Source organism: Oikopleura dioica, chromosome XSR (assembly GCF_907165135.1).
Source record: "Oikopleura dioica chromosome XSR, OKI2018_I68_1.0, whole genome shotgun sequence".
Lineage (NCBI taxonomy): Eukaryota > Metazoa > Chordata > Appendicularia > Copelata > Oikopleuridae > Oikopleura > Oikopleura dioica.
In genome coordinates this window covers 8888094-8902826 of record NC_137294.1, presented here as the reverse complement: position 1 = coordinate 8902826, position 14733 = coordinate 8888094, and the positions used below count along the sequence as shown (strand labels likewise).

The 14733-nt window shown below is 40.4% G+C and overlaps 5 protein-coding genes across 9 annotated transcripts in view; 3 read left to right on the top strand and 2 right to left on the bottom strand.

The window, feature by feature from the left end:
* Positions 1–2523, bottom strand: part of LOC145707847 (adenylate kinase-like) — a 38821-nt gene extending 36298 nt beyond the window's left edge. Inside the window, exon 1 of the mRNA XM_081785433.1 lies at positions 2519–2523. The gene's annotated coding sequence lies outside the window, so the exon portion shown is untranslated. The remainder of the gene's footprint in view (positions 1–2518) is intronic.
* A 3633-nt stretch (positions 2524–6156) lies between these two features.
* On the top strand, positions 6157–7875 carry LOC145707849 (uncharacterized). Its single transcript, XM_081785435.1, has 2 exons — positions 6157–6263; positions 7201–7875. The coding sequence occupies exons 1-2, from the start codon at positions 6239–6241 to the stop codon at positions 7725–7727; spliced, it is 552 nt and encodes a 183-aa protein (XP_081641561.1). The 5' UTR covers positions 6157–6238; the 3' UTR covers positions 7728–7875.
* Positions 7876–7978: 103 nt separating this feature from the next.
* Positions 7979–8531, top strand: LOC145709178 (uncharacterized). The gene is made up of 4 exons (XM_081786859.1): positions 7979–8048; positions 8098–8172; positions 8238–8276; positions 8371–8531. Exons 1-4 carry the CDS (start codon positions 7982–7984, stop codon positions 8529–8531), a joined length of 342 nt encoding a protein of 113 aa, XP_081642985.1. The 5' UTR covers positions 7979–7981.
* Positions 8532–8598: 67 nt separating this feature from the next.
* Positions 8599–13158, top strand: LOC145706479 (uncharacterized). Of its 4 annotated transcripts, none has more exons than XM_081783894.1 (15): positions 8599–8691; positions 9003–9104; positions 9199–9297; positions 9426–9523; positions 9775–9896; positions 10039–10145; positions 10188–10342; positions 10400–10433; positions 10479–10576; positions 10617–10655; positions 10715–10774; positions 11381–11494; positions 11741–11798; positions 12064–12147; positions 12289–13158. In XM_081783894.1, exons 1-15 carry the CDS (start codon positions 8637–8639, stop codon positions 12330–12332), a joined length of 1269 nt encoding a protein of 422 aa, XP_081640020.1. In that variant the 5' UTR covers positions 8599–8636; the 3' UTR covers positions 12333–13158. The 4 variants fall into 4 exon arrangements, with proteins under 4 accessions (XP_081640020.1, XP_081640022.1, XP_081640019.1 ...); XM_081783896.1 differs by having other exon boundaries at positions 9205–9297; positions 12289–13157; XM_081783893.1 differs by having other exon boundaries at positions 9423–9523; positions 12289–13156.
* Positions 13159–13164: 6 nt separating this feature from the next.
* On the bottom strand, positions 13165–14690 carry LOC145706478 (kallikrein 1-related peptidase b11-like). 2 transcript variants are annotated; one of them, XM_081783892.1, is made up of 3 exons: positions 13850–14690; positions 13479–13805; positions 13165–13319 (listed from the first exon to the last, which is right to left on the bottom strand). In XM_081783892.1, the coding sequence occupies exons 1-3, from the start codon at positions 14676–14678 to the stop codon at positions 13195–13197; spliced, it is 1281 nt and encodes a 426-aa protein (XP_081640018.1). In that variant the 5' UTR covers positions 14679–14690; the 3' UTR covers positions 13165–13194. The 2 variants fall into 2 exon arrangements, with proteins under 2 accessions (XP_081640018.1, XP_081640017.1); XM_081783891.1 differs by having other exon boundaries at positions 13165–13805.
* Positions 14691–14733: the final 43 nt, after the last annotated feature.

Below are 14733 nucleotides of genomic sequence, written 5' to 3'. Positions count from 1 at the left end.
GCACGGAATACTTAGAGCCCATTGCTGGAGATTCAGTCTAATCTTAGATAAGCCAAAAACAGCTATAAATGCATTCGCGAGCGCATCGAAAATCGCCAAGCTAATCGCCTGTCAAAGTTATCCCCAAGATCGAGATTGAACAGATTAATGACGTTGTAAGCGGTCTAATGAGCAATCCTAGGCCACGTTCGACATCGTTCGACATCGGCCACCGCTGGAACCCTGCCGCCAGCCACCCAACATACCAATCAGTAGCGGTTTTTCGCTAAAATTACTAAAACTTCAGAACGTGCGCACTTTGAAGTTTGCTCGCTGCCACTAATCTAGATCAATTTTACTGGAGACTTTCTATCGTCGATTGCCTGCCTCGACAAACTCCAGCATTGCTAACACATGTTCATAGCTGCAATAATGGCGAAACACCGCGCCATGAATGTCGCTGTTCTAAAAATCCTGTAATGAATTGTAACATAGCTGAAGAATGAACTTGAACGGGGTATTTTTACTCTATACGTGGAGGAAACCAAAAGTTCATATAAGTTGCAGACGGACCGCGTGTGTAAATACACGAAACAAAACAGATTTCCTGAATCTGGCTCTAAGCTCGCCTGCTTGTGGTCGTTGGTTTGGCTTTATTCCTAGCAGAAAGCGAGTACTAATCCGGCTTACTTGAATCTTTCCCGGCCGTAACCATTTGTTCCGTTTGAATTGATCTCGCTTCGTTACTTCTTCAAAACGAGATATCGGAAAGCTTAATTTGTGTGTGTATTAATGGACGATCCGATCCGTTACCAAAGCAAATAAAAATGTAGTTGGTAATGCCTTTTTCTAAGTGAATGATTAGTTATAACAAACCTAATAAAAAACCAGTTGTTCTAAAAAGATCTCTTTCGGACGAGCAGCTTTTCCACGGTAGCTCAACCCTTTTTGCTGGCCACATGAGCTGGACTGAAGATCAAAGTTATTTTTGCTTGCCTCAAAAAATGCTAATACCACCATCATACTTGTCATGGTGACCACGAAATTTCGCTTGCGATACTCGTTCAAATCAGAGAGACTAATCGCAAGCTTCATCAGAATTGCTACACACAATGAACTTTGTTAGGTCTTCAATTGCGTTCATTGCGTTCAATGTAGATTCAAGCCTTGACTGTAGACTAGAGAAAGTAGGTTTCATAAATCGAATGCACTCCCCAGATAGTTCCATTCCGTATCTGAGAGAGGTACTTCGATACTATCAATAAAATGCCCGATTTCGATGATTCACCGAAATCGGGCACCTTATCAGTGAAAATCTGTTTTTCACGAATTTAAACTGCATTTCAATAAATCCTCGCCGACTACTCCGACTAGATGATTTACTGAAAAATGCAGTACAAATTCGTGAAACTGAAGTTGTCGAGAGTCATCGTTTTGGAAAAGCAAGCCTGATTGGTTAAAAAACTCTGCCCAAGGGAAAGCCCAATAAAGAGAAAGAGAATTATAGAAAAAAAGCTCGATGATGGAAAGAATGGAAACACGGGAAAGATCGATTTCTTTATTTCAACGTAATCGATATAAGGAACGGGAACTCAAGGGGTTTTGATGGGGTTATGATACGGCCCAACTTGTAATTCCGTTAGAAGTAGATCATATGATTTTGTATCAAACGTTTTCATTTATTGAGATAAACTTCATCAGGATATTTTATCTCAATAAACGTAAAGGTTTGATACAAAATCATATTATCTGTGAACGAAGTCAACCAGAAGGATATATCATATATAATATATCTTATATATATCATATATGTTAGAAGTTTTTTCTTTATTTGTGATCAACTGTTACAGATAATATGTAACATAAAATATTAATTCTCGAGGTTTCTCGAGCTGATTTTAATTGCCTTTAAGTATGTTATGAAGTTTTAGGTAAGGCAATCAATGAAACGGTTCTGGGTTCTGAAGCTTAAGACTTTAAATGGCACACCTTTCACATATTTATATCAACATCGGTGTGGATTAATTCAGAACGGCCAAGGCGTAATTCCGTTACAATTTGTTGTGTAAATCGTCCGCTGACATAAAACCCATCAATCTCCAGAACTCTATATTGCAGTGCTCTAACACAACAAGCCGGTTACCTTCTAATCAATCAAGGTTGATATTTATTGTACCATTGTATCTTGTTCTTACTCGGAGGGTTCTTGTTATCAAAATTCCCGGCTGGAATATAACATCGTTTTAACATGCCATAATTTTCTACAAAACAATTAGTCTTATTGAAGGTATAATTAATTTGAGCATTTGAAGGTTCATTTATGAAAGGAACAAACTGCCATTTGGGCGGAGAAAATGAGATAACTCGCTACGGAATGAGTTCCCGGACTCAAGCCAAAATAAACCAGAAGTCAAAAGATTCATACAAGCTACGCTCCTTATCACTATGTTAACGAAAGTTTGTTCGACAACTTTTTGCTGCAGATGGAAAAAATCTGCAAGCTCGATTTCTGAAAAGTCTCAGGTACGCAACTTCAGACCGAAATCGGACCAGTTGTTGACAGTAAGTGTCAGTTCTGTCCAAAAATATCTTCCGTCCAATGTTTTTATTCGATAAGATACTCGGATTTTTGCATCAAGGTTTCTGGCATGAGACACTCAATTTTTATTGAAGAAAGTTTGGTTTTCCACAAGTTTTCCACAGTATTTTCTATAGCTAGCAAGAGGATATCACTTACATAGTTTCTAATCGCTGCCTTATATTTTAGTCCAGGGAAGTGTTTTTGACTAAGACGAGCCAATAGATCTTGTTTCATGGCACAATAATTAGCAATAAATATTCCACACGCGAATGAACTTCGCTGCTGAGAGTTGTTCTCCATTCTAGCACGCGGCTTTCCAGCAGCACCACGTAAAAAGCGCGCCAATCCAGTCGCTAAAGGTCACCTAAATAGTACCGAACTTGAGACAAGCGCAGTTCAACGTGCTCAGTGTATTTCAAATTGGGTTTTGAATAATCGAATCAAGCCTTTAACTCTCTCAGATCTCGTTATAAACGTTAATCAGCATAACTTTGTTATTGCGATATGCTGAAATTCTTGATAAAACTCAATTTGCCGCCGTTCAAAGTTCAACTCGGCTCGAGCCAATTTGTAGTATTATTAAAGCACTGTAGTGAGCCCCACGATCAGATTAACTCTTGGAATAGTCGCTATCTTTTCTAAAGAGTGTCGTTTCGGGGTTCTTTTGAATGGCCCAAATCCGACGTGCTATCTGCCTATGTTCGCTGATTAGTGGACTCTACCGAGTGAACTTTCAAATACGAGGAGTATCTAATCTTCTGCGCTTCCACTACTAACAGAACGTGCCGTTTCTTTTGACGCCACAACGTCAACTTCGACATCACATTTATTGAAATGTGAGCAAGCAAAGACGTGATTACTTTCTCGCTGAAAGACGCGATCTTTAGTAGATACTCAGTATTTTTCATTGTAACTTATATAGTAGCTGTCGATCACTTATTGACCACGATTTGACCTCTACTTTTGAACTTGATGATTTACTGCAACTAAACTTGTTTTATTGAGAGCTGAAAGGGTATCTGCAATTCCCAAATTTCTGTCTAGATCGACCACTGTAATTTATACACCGCGCGAGTGTTTATGCCAAGTGGGTAGATAAGTACAGGTTTATTTTTAAAGAAGGCTGAAACTTAAAATTTAAAGATAATTCAACCCTTTCAAGTAGTAGTTGCCTGGTCCAGCCTCGTGTTTACATTTGAGAGTTCGATTCGGTTTATTCTTTCCGAAACAGATGCTTTAATAACAGAGAATTCAAGAAGTGGATAACAGACTCTTTTAGAAGACCCGAATCTTTACAGTTACTTACGGGAGTAAGAATACATGTAAAAAGGGAGAGCCCGGTCGAAAATTCTCGTTGAGGAATGAACGAATACCCAAACTAAGTGACGTGTTCGACGGACAACGTGCTGCAGCGTGAGCTCAGCAAGCTGTTGCGCGTGAAGTTCGTTAACTGCACTCCGCTTCTACAAAGTTCGTCAGTTGCTGACTTAGGCTGGTCCTTTTAGCAAATATCTTTTCGAATATGCTGATGGAAGTGAACTTTTTCTGTTCCACCTTGCAACAAACCGCCCGAGAGCTAGAATATAGTAAACATCATTCCTGTAAAACGGTGTTAGAGATGTTCGCTGTGGTATGATCGGCGGCAAAACATTCGTGTTCAACGACGAATGGCAAGATTCGATCGAAATAAACTCCACACGTTACTATCAAAAAATGACATGGTTTCACTGACTCGAGTACAAGGCGCGTAAAGTTGCGAGAAACGAGTAACAGTCGAACATTTACGGACTAGCTCAGTTATCGCCGCATTGGAGATAACATTGAAGGAGCCAGCGGGATTCGCGAAAACGGACTCAGAAAAAGATTGATCCACGTTTACGCATTTCCATAACACATGTCCAGGTCACGGTCATTTTGGCGATAATGTTACGCGGTGGATCAGTTGAACCCTAGATATTAAAAAGAGTATTTCTGGGGACGCTTATCTAACAAGATGGTATAAAATTTCTCCTGTAGTGTAATTCAATGAGTGGTGATTGGGAGTGGACTGGACCTCGGATCAACTTGGATATCCGAAAATTGACGTCGGCCCTTACCACTCCAAGTTAATATTGTTTTCGAGATAATCACATCACATGAGCACACATTTCATTATCAATGACTTTCTTGAAATTAAGTTCTCATTTGATTAAAAAATTAAGTGCCATAGTTTTTGTAATTGTTATCGAAGTTGGTGTCTATAATTATGAACAAGGATTGTCCACAAAGTTATCCTAAATTTATGGAATACCGAAAAAGTGAAGGGCGTTTAGTGTTGACTCGGGCAACTCGAAATTCCTCACTTTCTTTAACTCTCGCCATTCCAGACGAGAGCGATTTATTAACAGCAGCTGGATTGAGCCTCTTGAGACTCTTGTGCCTCTTAACCCAAGCAGCAATGTCTTCTCGATGGCTAAGAGGCCAATCAAGTTTATCAATAAGTATCTCAAATATGAGCGACCTCTAATTCTGGAAATATCGCTATATCCCGAAGAGACTCTATTCCGAATAAAACTAGTCGTCAAAGCCATCTCCTTGCAAAGCAACAAGTTCATCGAAATCCAAAGAGCGCTGTGTCACGCTCGAACTCCTTGAACCCTCGGAGAGGGACATGACGCCCTTGAAGGTTCGGGAACGCCACTCGCAGTACTTTTCTAATCCCCTGACAGACGTATAGCCCATACTCGTGACAGCTCTGACAAGATCATTTCTGCTGACGTTTTTTCCGTGAGCGATGACCAAATCCGTTTAAAAATATTTCTATTCCGACGATCTAGCAGTCTATCTGCGGTAGACGCTCCGCAGTCTTTAGAAGTTATTCAAAGTATTAAATAGAATTGATGAAAATTCAGACAAATTATGTCTATGAGGAAGGAGTCCGCCAGAAATAGTATTCCCCAGTTTAACATAGTTTGATTTATAATTACACGAATTTATGAAAAGGTAATAATTTGTGTTCTCTGAGTTCGATTTAGATTTGTTTTGGTAGATCAATTTTATAGATCAGAAAATGACTTTTTTGAATGACTTACGAAAGCCACTAAAGCCCACCATGCTTTGGCCACCGCTAATTTGACTTTCCACATTTGACTTCCTTCCGCCTCCCGTCCAGACAGAAAGTGACAAGTTTATATCTCTTTAGAGAATAAGAAACAGCTAACTTCTACTCGCAACTGCCGTCATAATTATGAATTTTACATTTTCGCGATTGTCCTTGTCATAAAACAAATTTTGAGGGGGAAAACTTTGATCAGAATTCTGAGGGTTAAATGCGTTCTTAGAGGAGGACAAGCTTTGATTGACTCGATTATATATTACAGCTGGTCTTCATTGACGCACGTTAGTCAACTATCAATTAAAATGTTGATTGGAATGTTTTTGTTTGCCGAAAAGTATGTGGTTTAAGTCCAATGATCAAGTGTTTAACTATGATTTGGAACACGTCCCCCTCTGGTGGGCGCCCTCGAGAAACCTCTACGAGTTTCTTCGGTTTCGTCCAATTATCGCAGTCACTGCTGTTTATAAGGGACCCCATTCCCTCTCTTAGAGGCAAATCATCGGCTTTGAAAATTCCACACACACCAGCTTCCGATTGTAACCTTCACGCGCTTCTCCTAGCGATACAGAAAAATAAACCCAATGCGTGCCTCGAGCTCAATAATCCGTAAGTCACTGGCGGTTTTTATGATTTAAGGAATTTTGTGGTTTTGCGTTGCCACGAATTAATCGCCTTAACATGTCGCTAGATAAGCGACAAAAGTACCACAAGAGTTCAACTAAGCATATAGAACTGGATCCATTAATAGGCTTCGGTTCTACTAGTAGTGGTCATCTCATTTTGCCCAGATCTCCTTTTTTAGATAATGTATGTTCTTCCTATTTTTCCTAAGCGATGTAATCTAATACCTGCGGAAAATAAGAATGAAGCATATTTCGCGCATTCTTGAGGGTATTCCGTGGTCAGCGACCACAATTGCCTCACTTCTAAATCCATCAGGGCTAAAATTCTTGTTCCGAATTAAGTATTGATCTTCAAACTCATTCACGATAGCCTTAAAAAAGCTCGTTCGTCAGAATTTGGATCGGGAACGTTTTCTTGGCTCCGGTAGTTGGAATGCTACCAGGCTGACCTTTATGTGTTGGCTAAAGTGACTACTCCTGGCTTCGATAATCGATTCAAAAACACCATTCCAGCTCATTTGACTGGGTCTAGCCTAGATTTTGTTTACTTGAAAATGCCAAGCATTTTTTCTGGTGAGATGGGTTTCTTTCGAAGATTGCTTACAAATCTTGCAACTTTTGTCGCGGAATTAATAAAAACAAGTGATAGAAACTTTCTGAGAAATTAAAGTCTTCTCATTATCGAAGGAATGTGGCCTATCGCGGCCTCAAGTAATATGCTTGGCCTAATTGAACGCCATTAGTTTGATAAACTTATCATCATGATGTCGCTAATGAGTGATATCTGGCATGCTCTTTTCGTCTAACGTTAAGACGGCTCGTTTAGGTCTTTCCATTATCACTGGTCAATCGCAAGAATCAACGCAGATTCAGACAAAACAGTCATGATAGAGTCCACCTGACTAACATTGCGATTCTAGTACTCATTGGGCTGGCCGTTGGCAAGCTCTGCTGCTATCGAGGCGTGTGTCCGACTCCCAAGCGATGCAACGCTTGCTTAACTGCACTTTGGAATCCGCAAGGAAACGTTGCTAGATCGACGAAGCTGCTTTGCACAAAATTCTGGGGCGACAAATGTGATAAAACGTCAAAAACCTCGCCTTGCCACCACTTCTCCCCTCTCCGCGTCTTCGCCGCGAAGGAACAAGAAGAAGGCGGCTGGAGCCCATGGAACTGCTTTAAAAATGGAAATGATCGCTGCATTGCCGACAGCAACACCGATTGCACTTGTGAGGACCCAGTGCTCTCTTCGCGTCTAACAGCCGAAAAGTTCGATTCCCAGCTGAGCGGCCTCGCTCTCGAGTATCCTCAAAAGCAAATCGTATGCAACACCCTCAAACAACTCTCGGAGTATACCAGAGTCAAGTATCACTCCAGCTATGACGAATACTGTGATACAGCTGGTTGGTACGCCGTCAACAGTAACTTTAATTTCGCTCGTGGCTAGTCAGTGAGAGCATCTATTCTTGCGAAAATCATCATGTCCTCGTCCTGTAAAAATACCAGTTCTTCAGTGAATTCAATTCGTGGCTAATCACAATTTAGTCCTCAAACTTCTTTTAAGTAAATAATATTTTGTTCTAAGTTAGAAAGATACCCAGTTTCTGTTAATAAATTCTGCTTCGCTTTTATCCCATTTCCTGATACTTTGCAAATACACTCATACTTCGATGTTCCTTGTCTGATTCTGATTCTTTCAGAATGTCGACGGAGAGTTTATCATCTATTAGCACGCCAAGTCCGCCTGGCGCATATTTATTAGTAGCAGGTGAAAATGAATACTGTATTACAGTCGATAAGTAACCATCACAATTAAGGCATTACAAGGGATTGTACAGTAAAGCAATTGATTGAGTGCTTCCAGCAGGCAAGTGCGATAAGATTCAGCATAGGATGGTGTTTCAGTAGGAATGCATTTTTCTGCTATGAATTAAATTTCTGAGAACACCTTTTCAAGACCGTAATATGAACCCTGAGGATCTCGAAGCGACGCTAGGTAATGCAAGGGTTTGCTTTCTAATCCATAACAGAGCCGGATTAGACAAATATCTCGAATATGCCGAACTCGATATTTTTAATTTTCGATTAAGAATTCGACAATAAAGCAGCATTTGACTCCGTACATACTAAAATCATGGCGAAGAAAATGTGTCTCCATACAGGCTATATTCGCTCAGTTATTCAAAGGAATAAGTTCGGCAACGCAGTTTTTTTATTTTTCATCACCCAAAGATTCACGCGTAAAGTGTAAGCAAATGCTATGATGATTTTGTATGCTATTTCATTAAAATTTTCAATCAAGGGAACTTCAAAAAGAGGCGCTAATTCTTTTCCGGGAGTCCGTCATCACGAGCTAATGTCCTTTTTGAAAACCTTCAGACCAAAAGCAGCCCCAGAAAAGAAGGCCACAAGTAAGTTGGAGTCGACGGTTTCTAGCAGACAGAACTGCAGTTATTCTCCGAGAGAAACACTGACCGCAGAATGCATCAAGGACCAGGATGGTTGAGGAAAGTAAAGCTGAATTTCGAGCGAGGGATGACTGCATCTAGCTCGATTCCTCAAAGTTTCTGATTATGAAGCCGCAAAATTCTTTACTGGACAGTGTTTGGAATTTCCTAGATATTTTTTCAATTTAGAAATCTGACTTGAGCGGTCCAAGAAATCTCGCACTTGACCAATAACCTTTGATCAGCATCCTAGCTGGCTATGTCGGTTTTTTTAGGAGACAGCGACCCATCTGCACCGAGACAAGCTAATCTGTCAAAGACGCCTGCGCCATCTTCGAGCACGTTTTTACCTTGTAGTCCGATTTCTCAGCCGCCAGGTACTGTTCGTGATGTTTGTGTTTTACCGCTCCGTCCTTCTAAACCGTCTTCGCTCGGCTGTAACAGGTGGCCGTACACGATTTTAAGGTTCAGATTCAGGTGAATCAAAAGGAAACCAGCCTGCGCTGAAAAATATGCCAAAGCCAATGAGTTTGAATAATCCTCCCCGGCCAAGGCCATCGGGGACAAGAGGTAAATTTCTTGAGCAAGAATGTAAGGTGCTCGCGGATATTATATTCATCGTTTATTAGAAGTCGAGGAGTCTCGGCGATTCCGAGCACCACGTTGTTAAAATGTATTTTTGAACTTTACCTAAGCAGGTGGCGACTTCTCTCCTCAAGTGGCTGCTTATCCACCTCCGGCGTCACCACAAACGGTGAGCACAACCGATCCGAATCGCCAAATCCTGATCACGCAAGTACGTTCGGCACTGTAGATAACCGCTCCAAAGAGAGTGGCTACTGTTATCATCAAGTGTCTATTTGCTTATTTCAAATATCCGCAGTTCATCATCACTAGAACAGCCGCATTCTGTTAACCACGGAACGTGAGTCTATCTCCGAGGAATTTAACAGACCGGAAACAGCGACAAAAAAACTTTGGAATAGACTTCTTATTGTTTCGGAAATAAAAAAAAATTCTCGCCAAAATGCGTGACACATTTTTAAGAAAAATCACCTGCCAATTCTTCCAAATGGCAACTTCAAGTGGGACGATACAAGACGAGTCTGCAGATTTTGCAACATCCCGACTCCAAATATGAACCAATTCGGCAGTCACTCCATGGGAAAATGGTTTTTTCTAATGTTTTTGAAGTAACTACTATGTGACCGCACTCAAGCTGCATAACGTGTTTGGCTTCTTGCTTTGGCCCTTAGTTAGCTGGAGATCAGCTAGAATAGCTTATTAATGAAAAAACAATCAATAAGGAAAGAAACACCTCAAAAATGTGGAACACTTCAAGAACACCGGCCATCTGAGAAGTGAAATCCAGCAGTTAGTGGACGCTGGAAGTGCTTTATGGCAACTTCCACCGCCAGGTAGAGCATTTTTCATGCAAAAGTGAGTAAAGAAATCTTTAGGCTCCAAGGGAAGCAAGTTATGTGCCCAAAAAAAGACCGCGATGCAAAAGTCAATAGTTGATGAACTGCATGCACGCAAAATATACGAGTATTGTCCCACATGTAACTGCGAGTTTACGTCGCGAGGACAGGCAAGAGATCACTATCTTGGAAAGGACTCGGTTTTAATGATATAGTCGATCAAAGTAACTATTATAATGAAGCCGTAAAAGCCACACGATAAGCAATTCAGGAAAAAGACCCTAGGTAAGTTGACTAAGTCTATTCCGAGTACCGATAACTTTTTGATAGAGCGCCAAATCCCGAAGAAGCTTGTTTTCGCTTTGGAACATATCAACAGCGATCTCAACAAAACGTGGCAAAACGAAGTTCCTGTCCTTAGCGAGATGGTGATTCCAAACTTTTAAACACAGTTCTTTATCTTTTCAGCCACCTGATTGGGAAATCGACTACCGTAAATACAGTCAGGAACAGGTTTAACTTAATAAAAAAAAAACAATTAACAAAAGATTAAAAACTTTGACGAGACGATTCAAAAACGAAAAGGCGAAGGCTCCTCGCCGAAGTTTGCAAATAAATTCAACGAGGTAACTTTTAATTTGTGGCCAATTAAAAGCATGTTCCAGGCAGTTTTCTAACGGAAAACTTCATGTATTAGTACTTCCTAGGTATTGTTGTCTGCACAAATAGTGGAGCACACGTACTTTTATGTCTCAATTGTGATATAAATATTTTAGGCGACAATCATTAGATGTCAAAAAGGCTGTGTTTTAGAGGAGGCGTCTTGAGAGTTAGAATTCTTGAAATGCGCAAGTGAAGCTATTCCGCAGGCGGGGGATACTGTTATTCACTTCTCGTTGAGCACGCCTATACTTATGGAAAAACACTTGCAGGGACGTTCCGCTAAAAACGGGATCCGCTCAAAGTTTAGACCAGTGGCACAAATCAGATGGCCTTTTTAGAAAGGAGCTCATCTCACGCGGCAAAAGGTCTTCCCTATCAAGAGAGCCTTAACATTAGACGATTTCCTTTTTGATCTCCGACTTTCTAATTCAAGAACCTTATAAACTCATAATAAGTGCAACACTAGAATATACATAATTGGCGATGCGCAAAATAATCACATTTCAAAGCAAAAACGATATCATAATTTATCATGCTCACGTTGAAAAAGCCCTAACAGATAGTTTCAGATTACGAAAAGAAACAGCAGTTTGTACGAAGAAGCTTATAAGCAGCGTGACAAAAAGCAGTTCGCTACTCCAATCCAAGCCGACTCTGTAGTGGCCGCTGGAATGTTAAAACAGGTTCAAATTGAGTTGATCAGACGAGGCGTCTCGAAAACGGCATTGTCAATAAGACTGTAATAATGGGTAATAGACGCTCGCTAAATCAGCGCAATCTTGCAGCTGAAGCTGCTAAATTTCCACTCAGAGCTCACATTTCGAACGCGTGCTCATTGTCAGCGGTAGATTTGGCTTTTATAGCGAGTTTAATCTCGGCTTTCCGAATGAACCTGGAGTCCAACTGCATTTTAACCATATTCATTTTAGCGAGATTCCTACTCTATAATCGCTCCGAAACCAAACTGGCAAGCCCCCAAAACGTCAGGAAAGAGTTCCCATCAAACAGCTTTCAGCGGTTAAACCACGTTCTCTTGATGAAAGACCTTCTATCGCTTAAAAATTAATTAGCATAAATCTCTTCTCTGAATTTAGACATTGCGGAAGTGATTCCATGGATGCGCCACTTAGACGTCTATTTTCTTAAAATTCCGCAAATTTCACGCTTGTAGCAACAATTGGGCGAAAATTCCGAGCTCGCGGATCGATTCCCCAAAGTCATGTTCAAGTGGCTGGGTGTAAACTCTTAGTAGAAGACTCCTTGGAGACTGGCGAAGTTGTCTGTGACCTTGTAGAAGAACTCTCTGATGAGGAAGAAGTTATCGTTGGACTAGATGGTGAGTCGTCACTTATAATTCTTCTTTGGCAAAATTTAAATTTAATTTTCAAAATGAAAAACGAACTTTTGAATTGAGGAGCTCAAGCATGAGTGGTGATATTTTTGAGGCTTTCTGAAAGAAAAACAAGATTTTTATTAGAAACGCTTGATAAGCTGTACGAGCGAAACACGCGGCAGAAATGACAACTGCCCAAGCTGTTCAACGTTTTCTGAAAGCCCTCACTTGAGCTAAAGCAACGATTTCACCTCTCACATACGCTATCAAACCGATGCCTGCCACAATACAGTTACTCCAGTCCATAACCGATAGTGGAGTTCCTCTCTCTTGTCTCGAATCATTTCATTTAACCGTGAAGAATTCCTTTATCAAATTCTAACCTCAAATGACACCTAATTTCTTGACTTCTTAACGTGAGGAAATTATGTTTTCAAGCGGCCGTGTAAAATCAGAAAACCCACCAATTGCCTAAACGACCAACAATAGAAATTCAGATAAAACAGGTCATGCGCACCAAATGCCATTTCGATCCTAAAGGTGATGCCCTTTGAATCTGGGTAACATTGTAAACGCCTAGCATCACCTCTTACACCGCGTGTGAATATTTTGATAAGACACACTTAAACCTTCACGCTTTTCATTTTCAAAACTTCAAAATGCTGTAATCTTTGAACACTTAGTGGATTCTCTTCGTTGATTTCTTCCTGCGTGAATCGCGGTCGATAGAGTTAGAAAGACGATGCGCCACTCCCATGACTTTCGCCGAGTGTTGATGAAATAGACGTTCGAAATTTCCGACGTCTAATCAAATAATCATTACAGTAATTTGAGAGCATAAAATCCATTGTGACGTTCTCCAGTCAATTGGTGAAATAAAAGTCGACGAAGAGACTTAAATTGTCAGTTTAACTCGGTCTTATGATGACAGCGATCTATTTTTAAAATAGTATAATGACGAGATCTATGAATCTCTTTCCTGGCTAACTGTCTGAAAAACTCTTTTTAAAAATGTACTTTCTCAAAATAAATAGTTTAATTGCAGTTTGATCAAATAATAATGCAAAGAACGATGAGGAAAGCAAAATAAAAACAGGGGGATGCGGATGATTTCGTTGTTGATGTCGTGGATTTTAAAACTGTAGTAGACACAAATGTTTGCGCTGTAGTTGATTCTGAAGTTGATTCTGAGTTCGTTTCTGGCCTAGTAGTTGTTTCCAAGACTCTTGATGAGCTCGTACTTGACTCAACAACTGCATGAGTAGAATTTTTTTCTTGACGAGTTTTTTCTGTTGCAATTGGAGGAACAGATTGAGTTGTTGTTTTCACGTTACCTTGAACTGTGGTTGTTGGATCGCTCTCTAAGCATGTAAGTGAGATAGATCCGTCGTCTGCCGTCCATGTATCAGAGATTTCTCCAGTTTGATAGTCAAATGATCCGCTTTCACTCACATACTCATCTTCTTTAAGAATACATGTGCTATTCGCGTTTTGGAAAGAGTCATTTGTTCGTATCCTAGTCGTTGATGTCGATCTATTTTCAGTGTTGAAGAAAAGCCAGTAAGAACGGTCTAAGTATTCTGCTCTTTGGACAAAAGCACCGCTTTCTGTTTGATTGAAGATATCGCCGTTTTCTGAGACTTCATAAACTCCATTTAGCTCTTAAAAATTGTCAAATGAAGAGTAAAGTAATTTTCTTATTTACCAGGAAATCTAGAAGAAATCTTAAGTGTTCGGCAGCATTCTTCTTCAATATTTACCACAGAATCTATCCATTTCGAATATTGAGATACTTTTGCGTAGACACCGTATCCAGTTCCACAAGGCATAGGTCCAAAAGAAGTGACTCCAACGACGAATTCCTCGTTGTTGTCAGTCGAACAAATGAGTGGCCCTCCTGAATCGCCCGTGCAAGAGTCTGTTTTTCCAATTTCACCAGCGCAAACACGATTTTCATATTCGATGGTACCGTAAAAGCTCTCTATTTGAGAGTTATGTTCTTTGCAGGTTGTTTCATCTACGAGCGGTAAGTTTGCAAAATACAGGCTCCCGTCAATTACATGGGGCTCCTCTGATGTATGTCCGTAGCCAGCCACGTAGCAAGAGCTCTGTTTCAACAAGTCTCCAGTCTTCGGAAAAACAGGCGAAAGCGGGAAATCATTGCTCAACTCAGACAAATTTACGGACTCGACTTTTACAAGTGAAATATCATTATTAAGATCAGTCTCGTTGAAGTCGGGATGTGGAATGACTTTAATCGGGCGGTATTCATACGCCGACGTAAAATTCGTCGTCGGGCCAGCAAAAATCGTTGTTGATTGCAAAATGGGTTGACAGTGCGCCGCTGTAAGAATCCAATCCTCTTCAATGAAGACGCCAGAACAAATGCTATTGCTGAAACGAAGAAGAGCAAGATGATGAAATCTCCCTCTTTCTCCTGGTTCATCTTCGACTTTTTCTCCGCCGAAAATTCTAGTGTTTATAGAAAGTCCACAAGCAGGAGATATGAATAGTATACATAATAGATATTTCATTTCTCTGTCGAGTTGTCTCTTAACTGATACTTGAATAAAAAATAGGGACATTTAA

What these genes read in the sequence shown, in the direction of transcription:
- LOC145707849 (XM_081785435.1), top strand. Translation starts at nt 6,239, where the DNA reads ATGCGTGCCTCGAGCTCAATAATCC. An exon ending in TGCCTCGAGCTCAATAATCC is followed by an intron (nt 6,264 to 7,200) that starts GTAAGTCACTGG and finishes TTGCGATTCTAG; the next exon opens with TACTCATTGGGCTGGCCGTT.
- LOC145709178 (XM_081786859.1), top strand. Translation starts at nt 7,982, where the DNA reads ATGTCGACGGAGAGTTTATCATCTATTAGCACGCCAAGTCCGCCTGGC. An exon ending in CGCATATTTATTAGTAGCAG is followed by an intron (nt 8,049 to 8,097) that starts GTGAAAATGAAT and finishes ATCACAATTAAG; the next exon opens with GCATTACAAGGGATTGTACA. An exon ending in GGATCTCGAAGCGACGCTAG is followed by an intron (nt 8,277 to 8,370) that starts GTAATGCAAGGG and finishes TTTTCGATTAAG; the next exon opens with AATTCGACAATAAAGCAGCA.
- LOC145706479 (XM_081783893.1), top strand. Translation starts at nt 8,637, where the DNA reads ATGTCCTTTTTGAAAACCTTCAGACCAAAAGCAGCCCCAGAAAAGAAG. An exon ending in TCCGATTTCTCAGCCGCCAG is followed by an intron (nt 9,105 to 9,198) that starts GTACTGTTCGTG and finishes TTTAAGGTTCAG; the next exon opens with ATTCAGGTGAATCAAAAGGA. An exon ending in CCGCTGGAATGTTAAAACAG is followed by an intron (nt 11,495 to 11,740) that starts GTTCAAATTGAG and finishes TATTCATTTTAG; the next exon opens with CGAGATTCCTACTCTATAAT.
- LOC145706478 (XM_081783891.1), bottom strand. Translation starts at nt 14,678, where the DNA reads ATGAAATATCTATTATGTATACTATTCATATCTCCTGCTTGTGGACTT. An exon ending in GATTTCTTCTAGATTTCCTG is followed by an intron (nt 13,806 to 13,849) that starts GTAAATAAGAAA and finishes ACAATTTTTAAG; the next exon opens with AGCTAAATGGAGTTTATGAA.